This window comes from Rana temporaria, chromosome 5, assembly GCF_905171775.1.
Source record: "Rana temporaria chromosome 5, aRanTem1.1, whole genome shotgun sequence".
NCBI classification, from domain to species: domain Eukaryota; kingdom Metazoa; phylum Chordata; class Amphibia; order Anura; family Ranidae; genus Rana; species Rana temporaria.
This window is the reverse complement of record NC_053493.1, coordinates 35,487,719-35,514,006: the sequence shown is the minus strand read 5'-3', so window position 1 is coordinate 35,514,006 and position 26,288 is coordinate 35,487,719. Positions and strand designations below refer to the sequence as shown.

The window sequence follows — 26,288 nt, the reverse complement described above, 5'->3', positions numbered from 1 at the left end:
CGTGGAGATGTGAAAAAAGGAAAGAAATAATTGAAAATAGTAAAAAAAAAAGCACATTAACCGATTCAGCCCCGGACCATTTTGGTGGTCAAAGACCACACCACTTTTTGCTATTTGGCACTGCGTTGCCTCAACTGACAATTGCGCGGCCGTGTGACGTGGCTCCCAAACAAAATTGATGTCCTTTTTTTCCCCCAGAAATAGAGCTTTCTTTTGGTGGTATTTGATAACCTCTGTGATTTTTATTTTTTGTGCTATAAACAAAAAAGTGCGACAATTTTGATAAGTATGTAATATTTTTTGGAAAGGGATTTCTCTGTATAAACAGAAAAAAACACTGCGCTAACGTGTAAATTAAATAACAGTGAAAAATTGAATAAATAAAATAAATGTGAAAAGCTGCCAGTATTAATTACTAAAATACCATAGTAAGCAAAGAAACAAAAAACAAAATAATACGGCGCTAATAAACCTGTGAAAAATATATGTGAAATATATCTCAAAAAATTGAATAAACACAATAAAAATGAATGTGAAATATATACCCAAAAAAATATATATGACCAAAAAATTAAGATTGGTGAATTGACAATATGATAATCAATGTAACAAATCCGTCCAAATGAATAAATAAAGTGAAATAAAGATAGTCCATAAAAAATCAGTGCAATTGAGTCCAATTAAGGTGAGCAGCTGTAATTAATCAAGAAAGGATCCTCCACCAGAAAGGTCACCCAATATGTGGGAAATGAAATCTCCTTACCAGAGAAAAAGACCGGGCTTTCAACGGTCTAATTCAGCATAAGGATGTTTAAAGTCTTCCTTGAAAAAGACTATTCCGGACACTGCTATGAATCACCAGTATGGATAACTCCAAAAGATAGGGTCCTATTCAAATCCGCTCCAGTTTAACATTGGTGTTCATAAAAATAAAGAATAGTAGGAAACCACATAGTGCATTACTGTGTAAACATTAGGTTTTTAATAGAAACAGATGCGCACTTACAGCAAAGCCTTGAAAAACTTGCATATGGGATATGGTGTGGAGAGGATGGCGTTCCCTCAATCCTCCGTTTGCTTCGTGTCTCCGTCCGTCACGTGTATCTGTTTGTCCTGTCAGTCCTTGTCACTTCCAGTGGATGGAACTGCACTGTGTATTGGTATTGCACCGAGCGGCCCAAACCTCTTCTTCTGGGATTTCACCGCTGGCGTTCTTGGCTCCACTTCTGCTGTCAGTCTATCAAAATAATCTGTGCCATGGGTATCTAGACAGACTGTGCGGAACATCTCCTTCCTCCAGTCATGTGATATGGTGAAAGATATCACATGACTGGAGGAAGGAGATGTTCCGCACAGTCTGTCTAGATACCCATGGCACAGATTATTTTGATAGACTGACAGCAGAAGTGGAGCCAAGAACGCCAGCGGTGAAATCCCAGAAGAAGAGGTTTGGGCCGCTCGGTGCAATACCAATACACAGTGCAGTTCCATCCACTGGAAGTGACAAGGACTGACAGGACAAACAGATACACGTGACGGACGGAAACACGAAGCAAACGGAGGATTGAGGGAACGCCATCCTCTCCACACCATATCCCATATGCAAGTTTTTCAAGGCTTTGCTGTAAGTGCGCATCTGTTTCTATTAAAAACCTAATGTTTACACAGTAATGCACTATGTGGTTTCCTACTATTCTTTATTTTTATGAACACCAATGTTAAACTGGAGCGGATTTGAATAGGACCCTATCTTTTGGAGTTATCCATACTGGTGATTCATATCAGTGTCCGGAATAGTCTTTTTCAAGGAAGACTTTAAACATCCTTATGCTGAATTAGACCGTTGAAAGCCCGGTCTTTTTCTCTGGTAAGGAGATTTCATTTCCCACATATTGGGTGACCTTTCTGGTGGAGGATCCTTTCTTGATTAATTACAGCTGCTCACCTTAATTGGACTCAATTGCACTGATTTTTTATGGACTATCTTTATTTCACTTTATTTATTCATTTGGACGGATTTGTTACATTGATTATCATATTGTCAATTCACCAATCTTAATTTTTTGGTCATATATATTTTTTTGGGTATATATTTCACATTCATTTTTATTGTGTTTATTCAATTTTTTGAGATATATTTCACATATATTTTTCACATGTAATATTTTTTACTTTTTGCTATAATAAACATCCCCAAAAAATATATAAACGTTTTTTTTTCCACAGTTTAGACCGATACGTATTCGTCTACATATTTCTTGTAAAAAAATTGCAATAAGCGTTTGGTTTGCGCAAAATTTATAGCTTCTACAAAATAGGGGACTGTTTTATGGCCTTTTTATTAATATATATTTTTTTACTAGTTATAGCGGCGGTCAGCGTTTTTTTTTATTTATTTTTTTATCGTGAATGCGACATAATGGCGGACACATCGAACACTTAGACACCATTTTGGGACCATTGTAATTTTTACAGCGAACAGTGCTATAAAAATGCACTGATTACTGTAAAAATGACACTGGCTGTGAAGGGGTTAACCACTAGGCGGTGCTGCAGGGGTTAAGTGTTCCCTAGGAAGTGATTCTTGCTGTCACGGGGAACGGTCATCAGTGACAGTGTCACTAGGCAGAATAGGGGAAAACCTTGTTTACAAAGGCATTTCCCTGTTCTGCCCTTGCCGACCGCAATGGCGGTACTCCCGAGAACATCGAGTTGCCGAGACCCGTAGCAGGCGCGCTCAGATCCGCTGGGTGGTAGATTTAAAGGGAGGTATCTGTACGCCAATCTGCCTGCCCGTGCCATTCTGTCGATGTACATAGTCGTGTGGCGGTCGGCAAGTGGTTAATAATGCTTAGTAATACCACTTTCATTGAATCCAATTTTCGCTCTCTTGCAAAGCAATATTTTCCCTGGAATATTCAGCATCTGACACTTCCAGGTGTGTCAGATGCCTATGTTTCCATGCTGCTCTTTGTGGTCTCGCCCACTAAAGCAACATGACTAGTAGGGCCGAAACAACTAATCGATTAATCGTCAACTAATCGATTATGAAATTAATCGATTACAATTTTCATAATCGATTAATCGGCCAGTAACATAATGGGGTTAAAAAAACTAAAATTAGCCCTTTATAGTACAAAAAAGCAAATCGCTGATGTAAATATTACTTTCACTGTCCCACAGTAAAAAAAATGAACCCCTTACAGTAGGGATTATTTGCTCTGTACTCTGTACTTATTTTAGTTTTTTTAACCCCATTATGTTACTAAACATATCAGGACTGGGTCACACCTCTGTTTTTTGCAGAAACACACTACAGTTAATTTACACGTTTTCCTATGGGACACGTTCACATCCATGAATTTTTCAGCTGCTGCGTATTTGGAAAGGGCAAGGACTTTTTAACGGTTAACTTTTTTTTTGGTTCAATATACTTCAATGGAGAAGCTGCAGAAAAGCATGTAATGCGCCAGATTCACATAGAGATACGACGGTGTATCTCCTGATACACCGTCGTATCTCTGATTTACTTCGGTCGTATCTATATGACTGATTCATAGAATCAGTTACGCATAGATATGCCTAAGATTCGACAGGTGTAACCGTCGGATCTTAGGCTGCAATTCCCGGCCGGCCGCTAGGTGGCGTTTTGGTTTATTTACGCGACGATTATGCAAATGAGGAGATACGCCGATTTCGAAACAAACGACCGCCCGTCGCTTTTTTTTTACGTCGTTTGCGTTTGGCTTTTTCCGGCGTATAGTTACCCCTGCTTCTATGAGCGCAGCCAATGTTAAGTATGGCCGTCGTTCCCACGTCGAATTCTGAAATTTTACGTTGTTTGCGTACGTCGATTCACAAAAGTGCTGGATGCAAGTTACGCTCACGCCGAAACCAATGACGTCCTAGCAACGTCATTGGGAGCAATGCACGCCGGGAAAATTCGCGAACGGCGCATGCGCTGTTAGATCGGCGCGGGTACGCGCCTGATTTAAATACTACACTCCCCCTAGCCGCGGAATTTGAATTCCGCAGGGGGATTTAAGATACGCCGCCGCAAGTTTTGAGTGCTTTGTGCTTTGTGAATTAGCATTTGCTTTAAAAAATTGCGGCGGCGGATCTTAAATCACATCTAAAGATCCGCTAACCTATGTGAATCTGGCCCAACACAATATGGAGTTCTATTGACACTTTGAGGCCCCGTACACACGACCGAGGAACTCGACGTGCCAAACACATCGAGTTCCTCGTCGAGTTCAGTGTTGAAGCCGCCGAGGATCTCGGCGGGCCGACTTTTCCCATTGACTAACGAGAAAATAGAGAACATGTTCTCTTTTCGGCCCAACGAGTTCCTCAACGGGTTCCTCGCTGAAAAGTGTACACACGACCGAGTTTCTCGGAAGAATCCAGCTCCGAGCGAGTTTCTGGCTGAATTCTGTCGAGAAACTCGGTCGTGTGTACGGGGCCTCAGACTCTAGGTCAGTGATGGCAAACCTTGGTACCCCAGATATTTTGGAACTACATTTCCCATGATGCTCAACTACACTGCAGAGTGCATGAGCATCATGGGAAATGTAGTTCTGAAAAATCTGGAGTGCCAAGGTTCGCCATCACTGCTCTAGGTACTGCTCCTTAATTTTCTCATAAGGGTGCCATGTTTTTCCTTCCACTATTCCCTATTCCCAGGCCTGACACTTGGCAGTCGCCATTTGGTTGTGTTATCTTAGATTAATTATCAAGCTGATTTTTTTTACATTGGTATGTACTCCTCTCTATTCCTGAAGATGTGACACAATATGCACGAAACTTATTGAGTTATCGGATACACTTACTATCTTTTAAAAAAATTGGAAGTGTGCAATCTGTACATGAATTATATGAATATGATGTAGATTGTTTGCCAATATATGGTAGTGGTACACAAATCCGCTTGCTATTTTACTAACTTTACTATTAAATGTATAAGATTTTCATTTATTGTGCAATAAATTCATTTTTTTTACCTAAATGTTATGCCTCATTTAAAGTCCCATGAAAAAAATGTTTTTGATTTGTGCATGAAATGGTAGGGGATGGAGGCGTGGAATCACTAGGCATCAGATCCCAATTTTATTGTTTGCGATTGTGATCCCTTTAAAAAAAAAAGAAAAGAAAAATGTATTTATAATGTTTTTATATGTATACACAAATGTTTTGCCTTTCATTTAAATTTTTTAAGGGTTCACATATAATTTAACGTCGTTGCTTGCCTACTTGGTCTCATTGTGGAATGCAGGTTTATTTTCTACTTTTTCTATTTAAAATAAAGAGCTCAAAGTGATTACTTCTTTTTGTATTTCTAGCTTAAATTTTATATTTTTTTTCCCCCAGACTGAGCTATATCAATCATGCTGAAGATCTCGCCTCCAAATTGCTCCAGTGTTTCCCCAAAAATAGACTATCTGCACAGACTGCTTTGAATCACGACTACTTCAGTGACCTTCCTCCACGGCTCTGGGAGCTGAGCGATAGTGAGTACATTGCCTTCCATTTATCTAAATTGTGGTTTTATTAAAAAAAATAAACGAGAAACCAAGAAGGCAGCATAAAAAACACTTGCAATGGCTTTGGAATTTTGATTAGGGACACTGACAGCAACATAAATATGATGGCTATTCAAGCCCCTTGTCACTGTATCGAAGTACAATAAAAGATACATTTGGACAGTAGTTCCACTTTTAAGAAGCCAGTGGTTGGTTCCACCTTCCAGTAATTGACATGAGACGCTGCTTGGAAGATGCCAACCATCGTAGCATAAAATGTATGCTTGCACTGGCTGAGAGCATATCAACAAATCCATACTATAGGCCAATCAACAAGCCACCTCCTATGTCAGTTGATGAACCAATAGCAGTTTATGAAAAGTGGCTTTGCAGGCATGCCTGTTGGTGAGGAACAACAACAACTTCTTCTGGGAGACAAAGGATTGAATAGTCCATGATGGTGATATTTAGGTCAGTATTGGTCTGTGAAGGGGAGAGGTGATCCGGAACTCCACCCCGTACGGTGAATGGCAGAGACCCGGAATCACAGGGAATTCTGGTAGTGATCCCCGAAATTATCTCAGGGCTCGCTACTGTGTGAGGCCCCATAGGCGATCATCTGTATTTTACATTAAATTACCAGAAGAAGGAAATAAGAAAGAAAAGGGAAGAGAAGAGAAGAAAAAAAATGGAGCGAAAAAGGAGATAAAGAAGGGGAGGGTCAACCTGGAGTTCGCTATGGAGTCGAGATATAATCGAGCCATGGGACCCACACCTTATTAAATTTTTTGGTGTTATCACAAAGTATATAGGCGAGTTTATCGTTAATCATGATCCAGTTGAGTTTACTTTTAACCTGGTCAAGAGGGATTACTGACGGTTTCCAATGCCTAGCAATTGTAATTCTCGCTGCCAGCAATATATAAGTAATCAACTTTACTGATTGTTTCATCAGGTAGTTTGTGGAAATTAGTGACTTCTGGAGATCTGCGAATGTTTACCCCCATTACTGAATTTATTACGTTGAGAATCCTAATCCAGAACCTAGTTACGAGGGGACACTGCCACCAAATATGGTGCATCGTCAGAAACAATTCAGTGAGATAGAAGGATGCATTTTAGCTATATGAAAATGGGTATGTGATTCCACGCAAAGGAAATAGGGAGTGCTGAACAGGAGAAAAAGAAAAAGAACCGCTGCCCCTACAAAATACCGCCACCTAGTTGGAGTATGAAAATTAATGTGAAAGGTGTAGTTATGGCGCTGTTCTAATTGTATCCAAGTACTATAATTAAATAACACAATCCTACTTGTTCCGAGTGCATTAAATGTAAGTGCTTATGAGTTGTTAGACCGTCATCCGGGCATAGGTTTTGTGATGTGCATTTTACCTACCCTAGTTGGTACCAGGTACCAACACAGGAGCGTTTTATAGTTGGCCTCTACAAGGATGGTAGTAATGGAAATTTTGGATAGCTTATAAGCGATGTCTTGCCAACTCAAAGGTAAGGTTTAAGCCCCTCTCCCACCGGTCCATATAAGCAAGTTTCAAATCTGGCTCAGTAAGAGAAGTGTATATCGCAGATATCCATCCCCTCTGTAACCCTCTGGCTTGGCATGACAATTCAAATGTTGCGAGCGTAAGGGGTCCCACTCCCACCCATAGATTAAGTTTAGATCTGGCGAAAGATGCAATTTGGTTGTATTGGAATATTTCACTAGGAGGCATTAGAAACGTGTCTTTAAAATACTGCATAGCGTATATCTGATCTCCATTAAGGAAGTCGCCGATTCTTAGTAACCCCTTTTTAAGCCACCATGGGAACAGTCGCGGAGTCAAGCCTTGGGTTCCAGTTTGAGGGATCAACCACACCATTATCCGGCACCACCCTACGCATCCAAGCCAGTCTCTTTTTAATATTGACAGTAAGTACTTTATCTGAACTCCCTTTTCTCTGCTTTGACTGCGGTTGACCTAATCTGTTTCAGATTGGGCCACCTGAAGAACAGGTGACTTGTTTCTGATGTTCATACTGTGCAGAAAGAACAAGACATTGTCACATTAGAGAAAAAAACACAATTTGTCTGAGACAGAGCTCTGCGATTATTCAGAAGAAAATAGAAAAAGTCTTGTATACTATCCCTGCAGCAACAGAAAACACAAATATAGAAAGAAGTATCAAGCCTTCCCCATTCTTTGAATTTTCAATGAAGAATCGGCTCCCTCTTGATTTAACGCAGTGTGACATCCAGAAAATGTAAAGATATTTCAGATGCTCCTTTTCAGCTCTTTAGAATTTTCAACATCTTCTCTCGACTTCTTTTTTTTTTTTTTTTAAATAATAAACAGCTTCCTAGCGACAGAAGGAAGCAAAACAAAATAACAAATAAAAGTGGGTGTTTGTGGTGACGACTTGCTTTATCTGAAATGAAAGGAACGCACGCAGGTGTCTCACAGAAAGATCTAGAACTAACTGAGAAACACAGACAATTGTATTTTTGTAGGCTTGTAAAAGAAAAACCTTAATGGTTTTTGGTCAATGTTATTTAATTTTGGAGTTTATAAATTTCCAGCTGAACTGCAAGCAGCGGCTCATGTTAATGCAACACTGTAATCAGTAAAACATATGTTTTTTTTTTAAAGGTACTTTCACACTGAAGCACTAGGTGCGTCGGTAAAGGGCCACTATTTTTAGCGGTGCTTTACTGTAATTTTTGCCACGATTTTCGGCCGCTAGTGTGGCGGTTTTAACCCCTGCTATCAGCCGAATAAGGGTTAAACCCGCCGCTTTGCGGGCGGTTTGGAGGTGCTGCCCTATTGATTTCAATGGGCTGGGGCGCTGTAGGAGTGCTATATTCACTCGCTCCTAAAAAGCCTCAAAAATGCAGCTGGCAGGACTTTTTTTACTGTCCTGCCAGCGCAACGCTCCACTGTGAAAGCCCTCGGGGCTTTCACACTGGATATAAATGAGCGGCTCTTTCAGGGCGCTTTTTTTAACGCAATAGCGCCTGCAAAGTGCCTCGGTGTGAAAGCAGCCCTAATGCAAGCAGTAATTGTATCTAATTTGGTATTGACCTCTTGGAGTCCACTGTATTGTAGAACAGCAGAGTCCAAAATGGGAGAGGAAGATGTAGCATAATGCATAATGAGCATAATGCATAATGAGCCAATCGGGCGTGCTGCCGTGTAAGGAGCTTGCTGATGAGAGGAGATAGCAGAGATGAACTCAACAGTGTGTAGTTTCATAGTTGAAGTTGAATAAAGACACCAGTTCTTGTTCAGTATTTTTATTAAAGTTTTCGGGAAGAACAGAAAGAAAAGGGGGGGATGAACAATGTCAACAATAGTCTTATGGATGGGTACAAATGGAAAACCAACAATAACAAACATGTGTAGACACTGCAAACTATTTCAGTGGTTGAACTTCAAGGTTAGGCGGCTCATCTGACACACTCGGACACCCCATGTGAGAACAAGCTGTGTCGTGAGGGGAGACAAGTCAGCCAACCTTTAGTCTATTGTTTAAGTATTTTGTAGCTCAGCCATGTCAGTCGCCGGCTCTCTGCTCTGCACCCCTGCTTAATGGAGTGCTGGGCACTGGTTCAGGCATGTGGGCGGATCATGACTTCATTGTCACGATCTTGGTCGAGCCTGAATCAGCTCTGCTTTAGCCCGCTGTCAGCTGAAAATAGGTCACAGAACTGCACTCCTGTGATCCACATGATGAACAAGCAAACAAGCTTTGGCTATACTTCTCCTTTAAAGCTGGAGCTTGGCATTGCATGCCATTACTGAGTCTTTGATCTCCTAGAACCCCCAGACCCTTTTCCATCATCGATTCCCCCAGAGATTCTCCCCCCCCCCCCCCCCCATCGAGTAACTTGTATTCATATTTTTAGCCCCCAAATGCATTACTTTACACAAGGATAGGAGGAGTGATTTAAGCAAAATGTCACTCATTCATCTGTTTAGGTGAATTGTGCTGGAAAAAATCTACTGTTTTTTGTTTCTTTATCTAGAAATTTTGTTTTTTGTTTAACCACTTAAGGACCGCCTCCTGCACATATACGTCGGCAGAATGGCACGGCTGGGCACATCCACATACAGGTACGTCCTGTACTAGTACCCAGCCGTGGGTCACGGGCGCGCGCCCGCGCCGTGCTCCCGCGACCTGGTCCGAAGCTCCGCGACCGCGGGACTCGCGGACCCGATCGCCGCTGGAGTCCCACGATCGCTCCCCTGAGCTGAAGAACGGGGAGAGCCATGTGTAAACACGGCTTCCCCACTCTTCACTGTGGCGGCAGCATCGATCGTGTCATCCCTTTTATAGGGGGACACAATCGATGACGTCACACCTACAGCTACACCCCCCTACAGTTGTAAACACACTTCAGGTCACACATAACCCCATCAGCGCCCCCTTGTGGTTAACTCCCAAACTGCAACTGTCATTTTCACAATAAACAATGCATTTTAAATGCATTTTTTGCTGTGAAAATGACAATGGTGCCAAAAATGTGTTAAAATTGTCCGAAGTGTCCGCCATAATGTCGCAGTCACGAACAAAAACGCTGATTTAGTAAAAAAATTTTTTTTTATAAAAATGCAATAAAACTATCCCCTATTTTGTAAACGCAATAAATTTTGCGCAAACCAACCGATAAACGCTTATTGCGTTTTTTTTTTTTTTACCAAACATAGAAGAATACGTATCGGCCTAAACTGAGGAAAACCATTTTTTTATATATATTTGGGGGATATTTATTATAGTAAAAAGTAAAAAATATTGAATTTTTTTCAAAATTGTCGCTCTATTTTTGTTTATAGCGCAAAAAAATAGAAACCGCAGAGGTGATCAAATAGCACCAAAAGAAAGCTCTATTTGTGGGAAAAAAGGACACCAATTTTGTTTGGGAGCCACATTGCACGACCGCGCAATTGTCAGTTAAAGCGACGTAGTGCCAAATTGCAAAAAGGGGCCTGGTCTTTTACCTGCATTTTGGTCCGGGTCTTAAGTGGTTAAGTAATGTATTTTGGACTTTTTAGTATTTGTGTACACATTTTTGCATGCTTTACTGCATAAATAAACTGATTACACCGTTGTTGGATTAGTAACACTTTAAGGATAGAAGGTTCAAATGAATATCTATTTGGGCAAAGGTGTTAGGCTTGTCATGTGGAATAGTGTGTACAGGCGGTCCCCGGGTTACAAACAAGACGGGGACTGTAGGCTTGTTAAGTTGAATCTGTTTGTAAGTTGGAACATGTACATTTTGTAAGTGTAGCTCCAGCCAAAACATCTATTTTTAAGTTTTTTGGATAGCATAGAGAAGGGTTATCACCCCTGTAACATTTGTTTTGCTGTCTGTGGCCCTGTTCAGAAGTTTTCACCTCACTTTCTGTCCCAATGACAATTGGATTTTGAAAATTTTGGGCTTTTGGGGAAACGAGGATTGGTGATAAAGCAGTGGAGAGACCTTTTTCCCATTTCCCATATTTCTTACAGGAATTTCCCTTCCAAGGGCTAGATTTCCTCTCACTTCCTGTTGTCTCCCTCTGTAATTAGGAGTCGTTTGTAGGTCGGGTTTTGTAAGTAGGGGACAGCCTATATAGTGTATGGAATAATGGGGTTGATTTACTTTAAAAAAAAAAGACTGTGCACTTTGCAAAGTGCAGCTGCAATCTGCAAGTGCAGTTGCTCCAGAGCTTTGTAAATGAGCAGGAGTTCTGCTGACTTTCATCATTCAATCGTGTGCAAGCAAAAAAGCATTTATTTTTTCCTTTTAATTTTCCTTGCATATGATTTGGTACTCTTTGCAAAAGCAAAGCTTTACCTCATTTACTAAGCTCTGGAGCAACTGCAAAATGTATTTTCCTTTAGTATTTTCCTTTAGTAAATCAACCCCATTGTGTATTAACCTGACACTTTTTAAATCTTTGTTCTAAATATTATATATTGGTTGCAACAAAAAAATCAAGTGCTTTTATGTGTATTCCAGACTGGTACCTGTAACTTCCAAAATATATTTTGTCTAAAATTAAACTAAAATTAAACTAACATGGAGGGTACTAGTCTGGCCCTTATGTTTTTTTTTTTTTGTAAATGTTTTTTTAAATAAGAAGGGTTATGACGGGCTATTTTTTTATATAAGAAAAAGTCCAGGATAGTTAAAAAGGGGCCTACTTTACCACCAAGAAGCCAATTAAATCCCATTACTTTCCTAAGAACCACCACAATATTGCTTTCCCTAATGCATGTCTCTAAAATGGCGAAATGTTACCGAATCTCTTGATTTTCCTTGAAATGTTGGGGGAAAACACATATAGGCAGATTCAGGTATAGTTACGCCGGCGTATCAGTAGATACGCTGTCGTAACTCTGAATCCGCGCCGTCCTTCATTTAAGCGTATGCTCAAACTGAGATACTCTTAAATGTTGCTAAGATACGAGCGACGTAAGTCTTCCTACGCCGTCGTATCTTAGCTGTCTATTTACGCTGGCCGCTAGGGGCGTGTACGCTGATTTACGCCTAGAATATGTAAATCGGCGAGATACGCCTATTCACGAACGTACGCTCGCCCGTCGCAGTAAAGATACGCCGTTTACGTAAGGCATTAAGATAAACCACCAAAAAGATGGCGCAGCCAATGTTAAGTATGGACGTCGGAACCGCCGTCGAATTTCACGTCGTTTGCGTAAGTCGATTCAGAATAGGGCTGGGCGTAGGTTACGTTCACGTCGAAAGCATTGACTATTTGCGACGTGATTTGGAGCATGCGCACTGGGATACGTCCACGGACGGCGCATGCGCCGTTCGTTCAAAACGTCATTTACGTGGGGTCATGCTTTATTTACATAAAACACTCCCACCTCTTCACAATTTGAATTTGGCGCGCTTACGCCGGCACATTTACGCTACGCCGCCGTAACTTAGGACGGCGGCGTAACGTAAATTACATACACTATGCCCGCACAACTTTAAGCCGCCGTACGTGAATCTGGCCAATAGTTGCATAGTAGGTGAGGTTGAAAAAAGACACAAGTCCATCAAATCCAACCTATGTGTGTGATTATATGTCAGTATTACCGTGTATATCTTTGTTTGTTGAGGTCATTCAGGTGCTTATCTAATAGATTCTTGAAACCATCGATGCTCCCCGCTGAGACCACCACCTGTGGAAGGGAATTCCACATCTTTGCCGCTCTTCCAGTAAAGAACCATCTATGCAGGTTAAGGTTAAACCTCTTTTATGTTAATTTTAATGAGTGGCCACGTGTCTTGTTAAACTCCCTTCCGCAAAAAAGTTTTATCCCTATTGTGTGGTCACCAGTAACACAGCTCTCAATTTAATTTGTACCGAATTTCTAAGGTAATGGCAGTACTGACTTATCAAAGGTACCTTTAAATGGCTAAGCTTGTTCTAAAAGTGATTCCTGTTTCTCTGTGGAGCCATGTTGGGTTCTAGACTCAGTCAGTACATGGATCCTCAACTTCTACCCAAGTCAAAATTGGCAGCTGTGGCCACGTATACCTCCATGGAGCAAGTCCATGGAGCAAATTGTTCTCATATAACCTATTGGTAACTATAAAAAACCAACATTACCCTTTAAAAACCCATCCAGTCTTTTTTCTTTAATTCTGTGATTGATTCTTCTATTGCTAACTCATTCAATAGGGCATTTTGAATCTAAATAGCAGACACAGGTGGATTTTCACGTTACGGATCTTTTACTGAGCTTTGTGTTTTCCCAGAGTCCTCCCGCATAGGCCCTCTCCCCTCAGTATCACAGCAGATTATGCTTAAGAGCTGTCAGTGAGGCCAGCTAGGAATTAAGTAGGAAAATGAATTTTTTTTCTTCCTCCCCCACCCCTTCCAACGTTGAATGCAGCCTCCTCGGCTGTGATCATTTCCCATTTATGACATCTCAATCCGATCTGAATGAATGATTAAGAGCGCCCGGGATTTTGATCGTCTCTGAATTCAGTATTCTCTAGTAGTACTTTTCACTTAATGTTGAGTTATTACCCGGATGCCACTTAGTTTATCAGCCAGTGGTTAAATCCGGGGGCCTCTATCGGCGGCGGGAGAACGCCGGCACATTATCACACGGCAGCAGGCTGCCAACCGCGAGCGCCTTGTCCTCGTCATTAACAAGTACAATGTATGCAGAACACCAGAGGGGAATTAAAGCCACAAAAAAATACCTCAGGGTGGTATTTTTAATATGAGAATTTAATTTGTAATTTCACAGATTAAGAATTTTGGCAGCAATAATCCTTTTATCAACTCACAGCAGGTAATTTGCAGAAGCATAACCGTAAGGAGATAGGCTCCAGCAGAAACACATCTTTGCATAACGTTAAACGACGCAAGCACTGAAACCTTTTGAAGGGAGGGAGAAAAAAAAAGATGAAAAATCATTTTATTTTAAAGGAAGGGTTTTTTTTTTTTCGTTAAATGCCTCCAGTGAAATTTGAAGTTGGAGGAATATGGCTTCTGTGCTGGAAAGATAATCATTATGAAACGCATCCAGATGCAAAAAAATGAAAAAAAAAAAATGAAAAGCATTCTGCCTACATATGCAGAGAGCTTGGTTTTAAAATGTTAATATATTTGTTGTAAACACATCAAGGAAGCTTGTGGTATGTAATATAGCTGCCTTTTTAGGTCCTTTTCACTTCAGAAAGGAGTGACCACCCAGCATTTTCTTCCAACGGTATTGATGGGATATCCATATAGTACCCACATGTGTTGTCTTGAAGCTGGCAGATGTAGAGAGGCTGGCCAAAGAATTACATTTTTCATCTTTCAGAATTCCAGGCAAATGGCTAACCTGCCAAAAGGTTTGCAAATCTGTTCAGCCATTCTCCTGATTTAGGCAGCCAGCCAAATAGCCTAGCCAAGTCACTGACCATAAGTGCAATTAAAAAGTACAGTGGAACCTTGGATTATGAGCATAATCCGTTCCAGGAGAATTCTCGTAATCCAAAGCACTCGCATATCAAAGCGAGTTTCCCCATAGAAGTCAATAGAAACGAAAATAATTTGTTCCGCATTGACTTCAATGGCATGCAATACCGCATGTGGCCAGAGGTGGGGTGCACCGGAGAGCCTCAGGAACACCCGAAAATGGCCCGGGGACAGCTCGGAATGGCTTGGAAACACCCGGGAATGGAGTATTTCCGAGTATTTCCAAACAACTTAGATCGGCTCCGGTGCCCCGCACCTCAAGCCAAATTCGGTACTGCAGGCACCATTAGCTTGAATTCTGCTCATTTTGCGAGACAACACTCGCAAACCGAGTCTGCATTTTTTTTTAAAAGTTGCTCGGCCTTTAAAATGCTAGTTAACCGCGTTACTCAGAAACCAAGGTTCCACTGTACACATTACTGGGGGTATCATATTTCTACAGACTACTCAAAAGTAGTGTCCATTCACAAATAACTTCTATGTTATTTTGGGAATGCTCCGGCGGACCGTTTTCAGCAGATTGTCCGTCCGTGTGTACGGGGCCTAAGAAGTTTGCACGGGTGGATAGTTATTCATTTTGTCTCGTGTATATGGACTTCCCTTTTGTTTGGACACTATAAGAACTTATTCACTCAATGTTTACAGGTTTTTCATAATTTAGCATTTAACCATTTATGATCTATTTGGTTATTTTTCACGAAATCCACATATGTTTCACTATTTAATGTTTGTTAGAGCTTTTTTGATTTTATTTTGCTTTAAGCTAGCGCGATTCTATATTTTTTCGATTTTTTTCACTGTACTATTGTTACACACGAGAGTCGCTGTTTCTAATATGTGCTTGTAGACTATTCTATAGGTTTCACAAGCTTGTCAAATTTAGGCTGGCTGGCTACCATCTATCCAACTCCTCCCCCAATGCTGGTGAAATTGCTGCCTTACCGGATCATCCCCATATATCTGGTGGGCATGCCCCAACATTGCCACTTTCTGGTCCTCTGTCTTTGCCTCCTCCATCATCAAACTCCCACTCAAACCAGACTCAAACCTGGCTTTACTGGGAATAGGCATGGACTCCTGGCCTCCTGAATTTCACACTATACTAACTCATATTTTACTTTAAATATTTTTATTCAATATATAATATGAAGTACCATTTGTCCTGCGAAGGCCAACATAGCCAGAGAAACAACAGGTATAAGGCAAAATGTAAGTAACTGCTATTTTTATAGCGGCTAGACTTACCATAACCAGAAGTTGGACAAGCAACACCTCCCGATGTTTTGTAAATGAACATGCCCCATTCTAACTTATGTTCGCTAAAACTCATCTCCTCCAAGACCAATTCCTCACTACTTGGTCTCTGTGGACTTCTCATCCCTCCTGCACCCTACCTCTACCCTAGTCTCACAAAGCGATCCTGGATCTACAACCTGCACCTCATGAAGTAACTTCACCAAGTAGCTTACTCTTTCCTCTCCATGGCCTAGCAATATCTGCAAAGTTAATTACTTTGATAACCTACAATGTATCACATACAGTGGGGATCGAAAGTTTGGGCACCCCAGGTAAAAATTTGTATTAATGTGCATAACAAAGCCAAGGAAAGATGGAAAAATCTCCAAAAGGCATCAAATTACAGATTAGACATTCTTATAATATGTAAAAAAAAGTTAGATTTTATTTCCATCATTTACACTTTCAAATTACAGAAAACAAAAAAATGGCATCTGCAAAAGTTTGGGCACCCTGCAGAGTTAATATCTTGTACTGCCCCCTTTGGCAAGTATCACAGCTTGTAAATGCTTTTTGTAGCCAGCCAAGAGTCTTTCAATTCTTGTTTGAGGTATCTTTGCCCATTCTTCCTTACAAAAGTCTTCCAGTTCTTTGAGATTTCTGGGCTGTCTGTCACGCACTGCTCTTTTAAGGTCTATCCATATATTTTCAATTATGTTGAGGTCAGGAGATTGTGAAGGCCATGGCAAAACCTTCAGTTTACGCCTCTTGATGTAATCCCCTTTGGATTTTGAGGTGTGTTTAGGATCATTATCCATTTGTAGAAGCCATCCTCTCTTTAACTTCAGCTTTTTCACAGATGGCATCAAGTTACCATCCAAAATTTGCTGAAATTTTATCGAATCCATTTTTCCTTCTACTCGTGAAATGTTCCCTGTGCCACTGGCTACAATACAACCCCAAAGCATGATTGATCCATCCCCATGCTTAACAGTTGGACAGAGGTTCTTTTCATTAAATTCTGTGCCCTTTCTTCTCCAAACGTACCTTTGCTCATTCCGGCCAAAAAGTTCTATTCTAACCTCATCGGTCCACAGAACTTGTTTCCAAAATGCATCAGGCTTGTCTATATGTTCATTTGCAAAATTCAGACGCTGATTTTTGTGGTGAGGACGTAGAAGAGGTTTTCTTCTGATGACTCTTCCATGAAGACCATATTTGTACAAGTATCTCTTTATAGTGGAATAGTGTACCAAAACTCCAGTGTCTGCCAGATCTTTCTGGAGAGATCGTGCAGTCAAACGTGGGTTTTGAATTGCTTTTCTCACAATCCTGCGAGCTGTTCTGTCTAATATTTTTCTTGGTCTTCCAGATCTTGCTTGAACTTCCACTGTTCCTGATGACTGCCATTTCTTAATTACATTCCGAACAGAGGATATTGACATCTGAAAACGCTTTGCCATCTTCTTATAGCCTTCTCCAGCTTTGTGAGCGTCAACAATTTTCAGTTTCAGTTTTCTAGACAACTGCTTAGAAGAACCCATGGTGCTGATTGTTGGGGCAAGGTCAGATGAGTCTGGGCATTTAAAACCTTTGAGATTGACATCACCTGGTTTTCCCAGACGATGATTGAGAACAATCCATGACACTGGCAGGTCTCAGCTTTGCAAAGGGGGCAGTGCATGCTATAAATTCTGCAGGGTGCCCAAACCTTTGCAGACGCCATTTTTTTGTTTTCTGTAATTTTGAAAGTGTAAATGATGGAAATAAAATCTAACTTTTTTTGACATATTATAAGAATGTCTAATCTGTAATTTGATGCCTTTTGGAGATTTTTCCATCTTTCCTTGGCTTCGTTATGTCCATAAATACAAATTTTTACCTGGGGTGCCCAAACTTTTGATCCCCACTGTATGTACCCTTACTTGTGCAAATTATTTTATTACATGGTGTCATACCTGCCTATCACCTGCTTTCCACTTGCCCCTGACTATTTTCCTACCCACTTGCTCAACCCCCGGTTTCACCTATTTCTCCCGCTCTCTTTGTCTCTAGTTGCATTTGTGGCTATTGTTATTGAATCAAATCTGATTGTCATGCTTCTGTTAATCCATAGTTTATATATATATATATATATATATATATATATATATATATATATATATATATATATATATATATATATATATATATATATATATATATATATATATATATATATATATATATACACAGTATATATACTTGATTCCTTTGCTTTGCTTTTTTTCAAAATGAAATAGATGTATTGAAACTAAAAAGTACACAGCCTAGAGATTTGGCAATGAAGGATCATCAGCATATTGGTGAGGTCATCTGTTTTCTCATCCAGACTGTAAATATGTTAAGTACTAACCTTCCCTTGCATAGTTTGAGTAGTACTATGCAGCAGTGTACTAGTTTTAAAAAATTAAAAAATGTAAACATCTTTTTGATGATTTATAAAAATACAAAGAAAAAAACAACATGCAACATAATAAATACATTTAATATATTTTTAATTCCTTTTTTTTTTCAATAGCTGCATGGAGTTTGGTTGAGAAAAAAACATCCACGTTGGTTTAACTATATACACAGTACAAGGATATTAGAGAATTGTATTGCTAATTGTTACTAGCATTTGTTCTGTAGATAGTGGGGTGAGCCATATTGGTCTACTTGCTGAGTGCTCATTGGGCTTTGAATGGCTGTAGAGTAGAAAGGGCTGCAAATAAACAGATACAACGTATATAGGAAGATTTTTTTTATCTCTGTATATCACCTGAGGCCAGTCACTTCACTAGGTATATGTAAGAATTTACAACTGCTTTATGGGAAAATACCCTATACCAGACTAAACATACCAGTATTACTTTGAACAAAACTTTTAATTAAAGAAACGCTCCTTGGCCTTGTGCTTTCTTTCATACACATTTCAGGTTTTTGTTGCTGTTTGTGTCCCTACTGGTATAATTCACCCTTTTTATTTGTTTTAGCGACCATTGTCACCTGGACTGAATAAAGGAAAAACTAAAATTGTTTTGGTGACAATTGGCTAAATCTGATCATACATGGATCAATATTTGTCCGGTTCATCAGAGACCAGCAAAATTGCGAATCATGTGTAGGCACTGTTTTTTTTTATTATTAATTTATCTTTTTATTGACATTTATCATTACTAAAAAAAAAAAAAAAGACAAATAATAAAGATAATTTTTTTTTTTAACATACATACATATATATACCGTATTTATCGCGGTATAACGCGCTCCCGCGTATACCGCGCACCCCTAAAGTGACCCCCAATCCTGCGGAAAAAAAGTTATTTTTGTACAGTTTTGGTGTCTTGCGCGGCGTCCATCGCCGGCCTTGTCGGGTCCGGCGTCCTTCTGCGGCTTCGGGTGTCCTTCTGCGGCTTCAGGTGTCCTTCTGCGGCTTCAGGTGTCCTTCTGCGGCGGGTCCGGTGTCCTCTTCGGCGGGTCCGGTGTCCTCTTCGGCGGGTCCGGTGTCTTCTTCGGCGGGTCCGGCGTCCTTCTGCGGCGTCCTCCCCGCTCGTTTCCCGCGCCGAGTTTTGAATACTGCGCCAGCATATACCGAGCGCAGTACACTCGGGCAGGCTCGGCAACTGTCGCGCTCATGTCCTGTACGTCCAGGACGTGACCGCGGAAGAAGCTGAGACTGGCCGACTATACCCGAGTGTACTGCACTCGGTATATGTCGGCGCAGTATTCAAAACTCGGCGCGGGTATCGCGTATAACGCGCACCCACGATTTTGCACTGGGAAAAAAAGTGCGCGATATACGCCGATATGTAGTATGTAGACAGTGTACATGGTCACATAGGATAACATTGAATGAGTTCAGAGGCAGTTGAAAAAAGCGTCCAGCTGCGTCTGAACGTATGTTTAGCAGCGTCCCATATACATGGGGCCTTACAGAAATGGATTTACAGTTTAACAAGGGCAATTTTATATGAATTTTTTTTGGGGGGGGGGGGGGGCGATTTACGAACACATTAAGCATTCCTTATGCTTTACAAAATGAAGAAAAAGAACGTTTTGGCTTTAGATTCCGGTTTAAAGTGACTCAGTATTGATGATGGCACCGCAACATTGGTGTCACCACTGTGATGTGCTTGTCATAACAACTGGTGAAGAGGAAGTTTTGATTTTCTGTATCTTTTCTCTCCTCAGTGTCTTCCATTTTTACCGTACCGAATGTGAAGTTGCAGCCAGAAGTCGGAGAGAGCCTGCGAGTGTTTGGGAAAAACAATAGTTTCAGCAAAAGTCTCTCCATCAGCAAGCACTGATAATGTAATGCCATGTACGTGGAAGCCAGGTAAGCCAGGTGGTCTTTATATGGGAATAATTACTCCCGTTCCTGGAAAAATGATATGTACCGTATTTGCCGGTGTATAAGGTGACTGGGCGTATAAGACGACACCCTAATTTTACAGTTTTTTAAAGATTTTTTTGCCTGTACTGACCGTATAAGACGACCCCCCCTTCCGAGGCTTCATATTTCTTCCTTCTCGAGCCATATTCTTCTTATATAACAAAAGTGCAGCGCTGAAATAAAAGGTCAATGATAAAAATCTTGACCACTGGTGTCTAGTGATGAAACAATAAAAGTCCAAAATATTGAATCTCAAAACAGCTTAGTGGATTGCTCCAGCTGATATATAGTGCACAGTTCAAATCAATGAAGGTGAATGGATAATTATCCCATGTAGTTGTCTGAAGTCATCATCCAAAACATAAGAATATATAAATGGGTACTCTTACCGACAGGTGTGGACTTACGTGTTCGTACAAACAGTATGTCTGAAAGGCGTGATGCTCTCAACAGACCTAGGACTCTGCAAGGATGGTTACTCCGGGTGGTGGTGGCTGTATCAATCCTAGTAGAACAAATATCTCCAATCCAGGAACCAGGCGGATGTAATTAGGTAATGCAGGTCAGATGGCCAACCTCAATGAACAGGTAGGGCAATTGGACATGGAAATAAAAAGAAGAGTGCTCCGGATGGTGCAAATCAAACTTAAACCTTGGAAGGTTTTATTTGAAAAGTAAAAAATATTACATAAAATCACGTGAAAATATAAAAGCAGTATAGGGTGCTAACATAGCGGTGCCCGACGCGTTTCGGCTAAAAAAGCCATCAACAGGGGCATGTGTGCCAAAATCGCATGCATTGCATGTGGTTACAGGGTGCTCCCATTATTTTGAAAGCAAAGTAATTGTGAGGCAAAGCATCGTGCCCGTGGCATATGTACAACCCTGGCCACTGCCTCTGCCGCTAAAGGTGGAGTGGTAAGGGGGCAATGAAAACCATGACTCAACCGCAGGGTTTTACCACCTCCCAGCCGCTAGTGTGGCTGAGCCCTTAGGTAAAATAATATTTTAGTGCTAATAAATTATTAAGATACAATAATGATATAATATGCTGTATAAAAATATGCTAGAGTTTTCCTTTAAATATATTTTCTTTGATAATATCCTGAAACTTTTACATATTTGTTCCCAAATGTTCTGGAAACCCATGCTACATACAGTAAATCAGTTTGTTGTTAATGTTTAATAACTGAATCTTTGTTTTATAATTACAAATAAATGTGAAAATCTATAATCTAATATTATTTCCCCCTAAAAAATTGTTTTGTTTTCTTTATCGTACATCACGGGACACAGAGCGGCATATTCATTACTATATGGGTTATATGGAGTACCTTCAGGTGTTGACACTGGCAATCTCAAACAGGAAATGCCCCTCCCTATATAACCCCCTCCCATAGGAGGAGTACCTCAGTTTTTACGCCAGTGTCTTAGGTGTTAGTCATGGTTTAGCTTGCCTCCGCATCCTTGGGATTAGGTGAGCTAACCGGTTCTGTCCAAAAAAGCCTCAGCGCTAAAGTGGTCAGTAACCGGACCCCAAACCCTTGGGGTATAGCCCATAATGCTTTTCTTTTTAGAGAGCTGGACCCTGGGCCCAGAACTTAGAAACCTTTGGGTGCCTAATGTTTCTGTTGCCAGAGTGCTATATGGGCCCAGGACAGTGGATCCTTCATAGGAACCCAGGGCCTGAAGGTCTAGACATCCCCACCGAGATGGGGGAAGATTGGGCCTCTTGCTTGGCAAAGTCCTACGGCATGGAGCAGGTAAGTGAGGGGAAAACTTGCGGAACTTGGTTCTTAGCAGGTTTTTTCTGGGGGGTCACAGGGGACATGCCTAAAGTTATGCACTGCATCTGGCAAACTAGTCACATATCATAAAGATAGGATGGCTCTATATGTATTATTCCCCATAAAATGTGACCTCCCTTGTAGTGTTGAAAAGCATTGAGTGGGGCCTGTGTGATATAAAAGTATATGTGTGTGTCAGAGAGCTATGCTTACCTGCAAGCCTCCAGGCGATGCTCCATTCAGTCTTCCTCCTCAGAGGCAAAACGCTGACCTCCTCGTGGTTCCAAGCTGCAGGCTGCAGTTTGCTGGAGCAGAGAGGTCCCTTCCTCCCAACCCCCCCCCCCTATCGGGAGGGGCATTTCCTGTTTGAGATTGCTGGGGGGGAAGGGCGGGTCAGTGGCTTAAGGAAGGGGCGGCCCTTCCTTGTTTGTTCCATTCAATACTTTGGAACTGGGGAGGAAAGACCAGAACGGCAGCACGGGGCGCCGAGGACACACAGTGGCCAGAAAGAATATTGCAGTCTTCAGAAGACTGTTTTCAAGCCTAGGAATAGGCTGTTTCTTTTCCATCTCATAGTTTTTCTTGCAATACTACTCAGGGGGACAGAATGTTTTTTCTTTCCTAGATTTGAAAAAAAAAAAAAAAAAAAAAAGAAGTGTCATCTAGGGGAGAGGAAGCATTTTTTATCCCCCAAACAGGTGTTTGGGCATTTAACTATTTATAGTCCCAGGTACCAATAAGCTAGCAGGTGTACCTCGGTATTGTACCATGGCATCCGGGTCAGAGGGTACAAGAGGTGGGGATTCCCCCAGAGAGTCTGAGGTCTCGGACAAAGCTATGCCGCTGCTTTCCCCACAGGGAGCCTTGGGGCCATCGGGATCTGGGGCTGGAGCTGGCGCGGGTCAGTCCAACCCTAAGATGGTCACGGAGGAGGTATTACTCACCTCTTTAAAAGAGATGCAGAAAAGCATGGGAAAAATGATAGCCGCAGCTATGCGGGGCAGTAAGCGGAATAGATCTCCGTCGCCCGAGCGCGGACCCTCAGAAGAGGAGGTCCTTTCCTCAGGGGAATTGGACGACCTCTTGGACAAGGACCAAGTAGGTTCAGGGATCGAGGATCCGGATACAGAGGAGTCTGGAGCAGTCTCCCAAGGGGAGAGCTGGTGGATTCAAGCCTTAATGGACTTGGTCCATAATGCATTCAACTTGCCAGTACCAGATCTCCAGGTATCTACGGTTTCAGCTTTGGGCTCACTGAGGGCGCCTCAAAGCAATGCAGTATTTCCGATCCACCCTCTACTAGAGGGAGTTTTGTTCCAAGATTGGAACAAGCCAGATAAAATCTTCTTACCACCTAAAAGATTCTCTGCCCTATATCCTATGGAAGATAAATTTTCCAAGAAATGGGCTACTCCGGCAGTGGACGCAGCCATCTCATGTATTAACAAATCATTAACATGCCCTGTAGAAAACATACAGGTATTCAAGGATCCAGTTGATAAACGCTTGGAAGCACTACTTAAGAACTCCTTCACTACTGCTGGGGCAGTAGTACAGCCAGCTGTGGCTGCGATTGGGGTTGCTCAAGCATTATCGGATCAAGTTAAGCAGATGCTTAAACTTATTCCTGCCCAGCAGGCAGAAGAATTTTCGGATGTCCCTAGGGCCATATGTTTTACAGTAGACGCAATTAAGGATTCTATCCAGCAAGCGTCACGTTTATCGTTATCCCTTATCCATATGAGAAGACTCTTATGGTTAAAAAGCTGGGAGGCCGAGCCCCCATGCAAGAAGCTCCTGGTAGGGTTCCCCTTCCATGGAGGACGACTCTTCGGAGAAGACCTAGATAAATACATTCAAACCATTTCAAATGGCAAAAGTACTCTCTTGCCAACTAAGAGGAAGTTTCAGGGGCCTGCGTTTAAACGACAGTACTCCCCTGGGCAGGGGCCCTCTAATGCCAAACAGTATCGACGGCCTCCTGCGAAAGCAAACTTCGGCTTCAACAGCAAATCACAAGGACAGGCTGCTAGAGGCAGAAAGCAGTGGGTTCGCAAACCAGCAAAACCAGCCCCCAAGCCGACCTTATGAAGGGGCGCCCCCACCCACGAAGGTGGGGGGAAGGCTGCGACTCTTTTCAGAGGTTTGGGAAGCCAGCATTCCCGACGAGTGGGTACGGTCTTCCGTGGCCACGGGCTACAAATTAGATTTCCTAAGGTTTCCTCCTCTTCATTTCCAGGAGTCGAGGATTCCAAACGATCCGGAGAAAGGAGCCGCATTAATGTCGGCATTAAATCATCTACTTTCCCAGGAAGTAATAGTAGAGGTACCAGTCCTGGAACAGGGGCTAGGTTTCTACTCCAACCTATTCATCATCCCGAAGTCCAATGGAGATGTCGGGCCAATTTTGGACCTAAAGATGGTAAATACATACCTAAAGATCCGCTCATTTCGGATGGAATCCGTGCGGTCAGCAGCTACCACACTCCAAAAGGACGACTTCATGGCGTCCATAGACATAAAGGATGCCTACCTTCATCTTCCAATTTATCAGCCACATCAAAAATATCTACGCTTCATGGTGGCTTCGCGTCACTTCCAATTCGTGGCGCTTCCCTTCGGGTTGGCTACGGCCCCCCGGGTGTTCACGAAGGTCCTAGCTCCAATCCTAGCCAAACTAAGGATCCAAGGGGTCACGATCCTAGCATACCTGGACGACCTCCTAGTCATAGATCACTCGTCTCCTGGCTTGGAGCGAGCAGTGGCCCTCACGGTCCAATACCTCGAGAGGTTCGGCTGGGTCCTAAATCGAGAAAAGTCAGCTTTCCTGCCCACAAGGCAGTTGGAATATCTCGGCATGAGATTAGACACAGAACAACAAAGAGTGTTTCTACCTCTGAGGAAGGTCAAAGCCATCAAGGAATTAATCCTACTGGTTCTAAGCAAGAAGGAACCGACTATTCGCCTATGTATGAGGTTACTAGGCAAGATGGTGGCCACATTCGAGGCGGTACCATACGCCCAGAGCCACACTCGCATCCTGCAGGCAGCCATCCTGTCAGCATGGAGCAGAAGGCCACAGGCCTTGGATATCCCGTTGCCGCTCTTATCAAGAGTCCGACAAAGTCTGTGTTGGTGGTTAGACCCTCAGAATCTACTGAAGGGGAAGTCTTTCAGCCCAGTGGCTTGGAAGATAGTGACCACAGACGCCAGCCTGACGGGCTGGGGAGCAATTTTGGATGGTTGCACTCGCCAAAGTACTTGGGCAACGCCAGAGAAGCAGTTGCCCATCAACATCTTGGAGCTCAGAGCTGCTCGACTAGCCCTCAGGGCTTGGACGTCAAAATTGCAGGGGTTCCCGGTGAGAATTCAATCAGACAATGCCACGGCCGTGGCATACATAAATCACCAAGGGGGAACCAGGAGTCAAGCCGCTCAGAGAGAGGTGAGCTTGATTCTCCTATGGGCAGAGGCTCATGTGCCCTGCATATCGGCAATATTCATTCCAGGAGTGGACAACTTTCAGGCGGACTTCTTAAGCCGCCAGACTCTATTGCCGGGGGAATGGTCTCTGCATCCACAAACCTTTCAAGCACTCTGCCAAAGATGGGGAGTGCCGGACGTGGATATCATGGCATCGAGACTCAACAAGAAGCTAGACAGGTTCATGTCCCGCTCAAGGGATCCGATGGCCTGCGGAACCGATGCGTTGGTTTGCCCTTGGCATCAGTTCAAACTTCTTTATGCGTTTCCCCCGCTCCAGTTACTACCCCGCCTGCTGCGCAGGATCCGGGTGGAGCACATACCAGTCATCCTGGTAGCTCCAGCATGGCCCAGAAGGGCATGGTACTCACTAATCTTAAGGATGGTAGTGGGAGACCCTTGGACTCTTCCTCTACGGCCAGACCTGCTATCGCAAGGTCCGATCCTCCACCCTGCCTTACGGCATCTAAATTTGACGGCCTGGAAGCTGAATCCCTGATTCTCAGGGGTAGAGGTCTGTCTCAGAAAGTAATCTCTACCCTAATCAGAGCCAGGAAACCGGTCTCTAGGGTGATTTATTACAGGGTCTGGAAGGCCTATGTAGGCTGGTGTGAGTCCAAGCGATGGCTTTCTCGCAAATTCACCATTGATAGAGTTTTAAGTTTTCTCCAGCTAGGAGTGGATAAAGGATTGGCATTAAGCACAATCAAAGGACAGATTTCTGCTCTGTCAGTGTGGTTTCAGCGGCCGCTGGCCACCCACTCGCTGGTTAAGACCTTCCTTCAAGGGGTCTTACGTATCAAACCTCCAGTTAAATCCCTGCTTTGCCCGTGGGATTTAAACCTTGTTCTGTCAAGTTTACAGAAACAAC

General features: G+C 42.3%; 1 protein-coding gene across 4 annotated transcripts in view; it reads left to right on the top strand.

The window, feature by feature from the left end:
- Positions 1–26,288, top strand: part of CDK14 (cyclin dependent kinase 14) — a 601,685-nt gene that overhangs the window by 479,828 nt on the left and 95,569 nt on the right. For 3 of the 4 annotated variants that reach the window (XM_040352390.1, XM_040352388.1, XM_040352391.1), the window contains 2 exons: positions 5,371–5,510; positions 19,946–20,090. In XM_040352390.1, the coding sequence (XP_040208324.1) occupies positions 5,371–5,510; positions 19,946–20,061 (256 nt within the window). In that variant the 3' untranslated portion in view covers positions 20,062–20,090. The remainder of the gene's footprint in view (positions 1–5,370; positions 5,511–19,945; positions 20,091–26,288) is intronic. The other variant, XM_040352389.1, reaches the window with a different exon arrangement.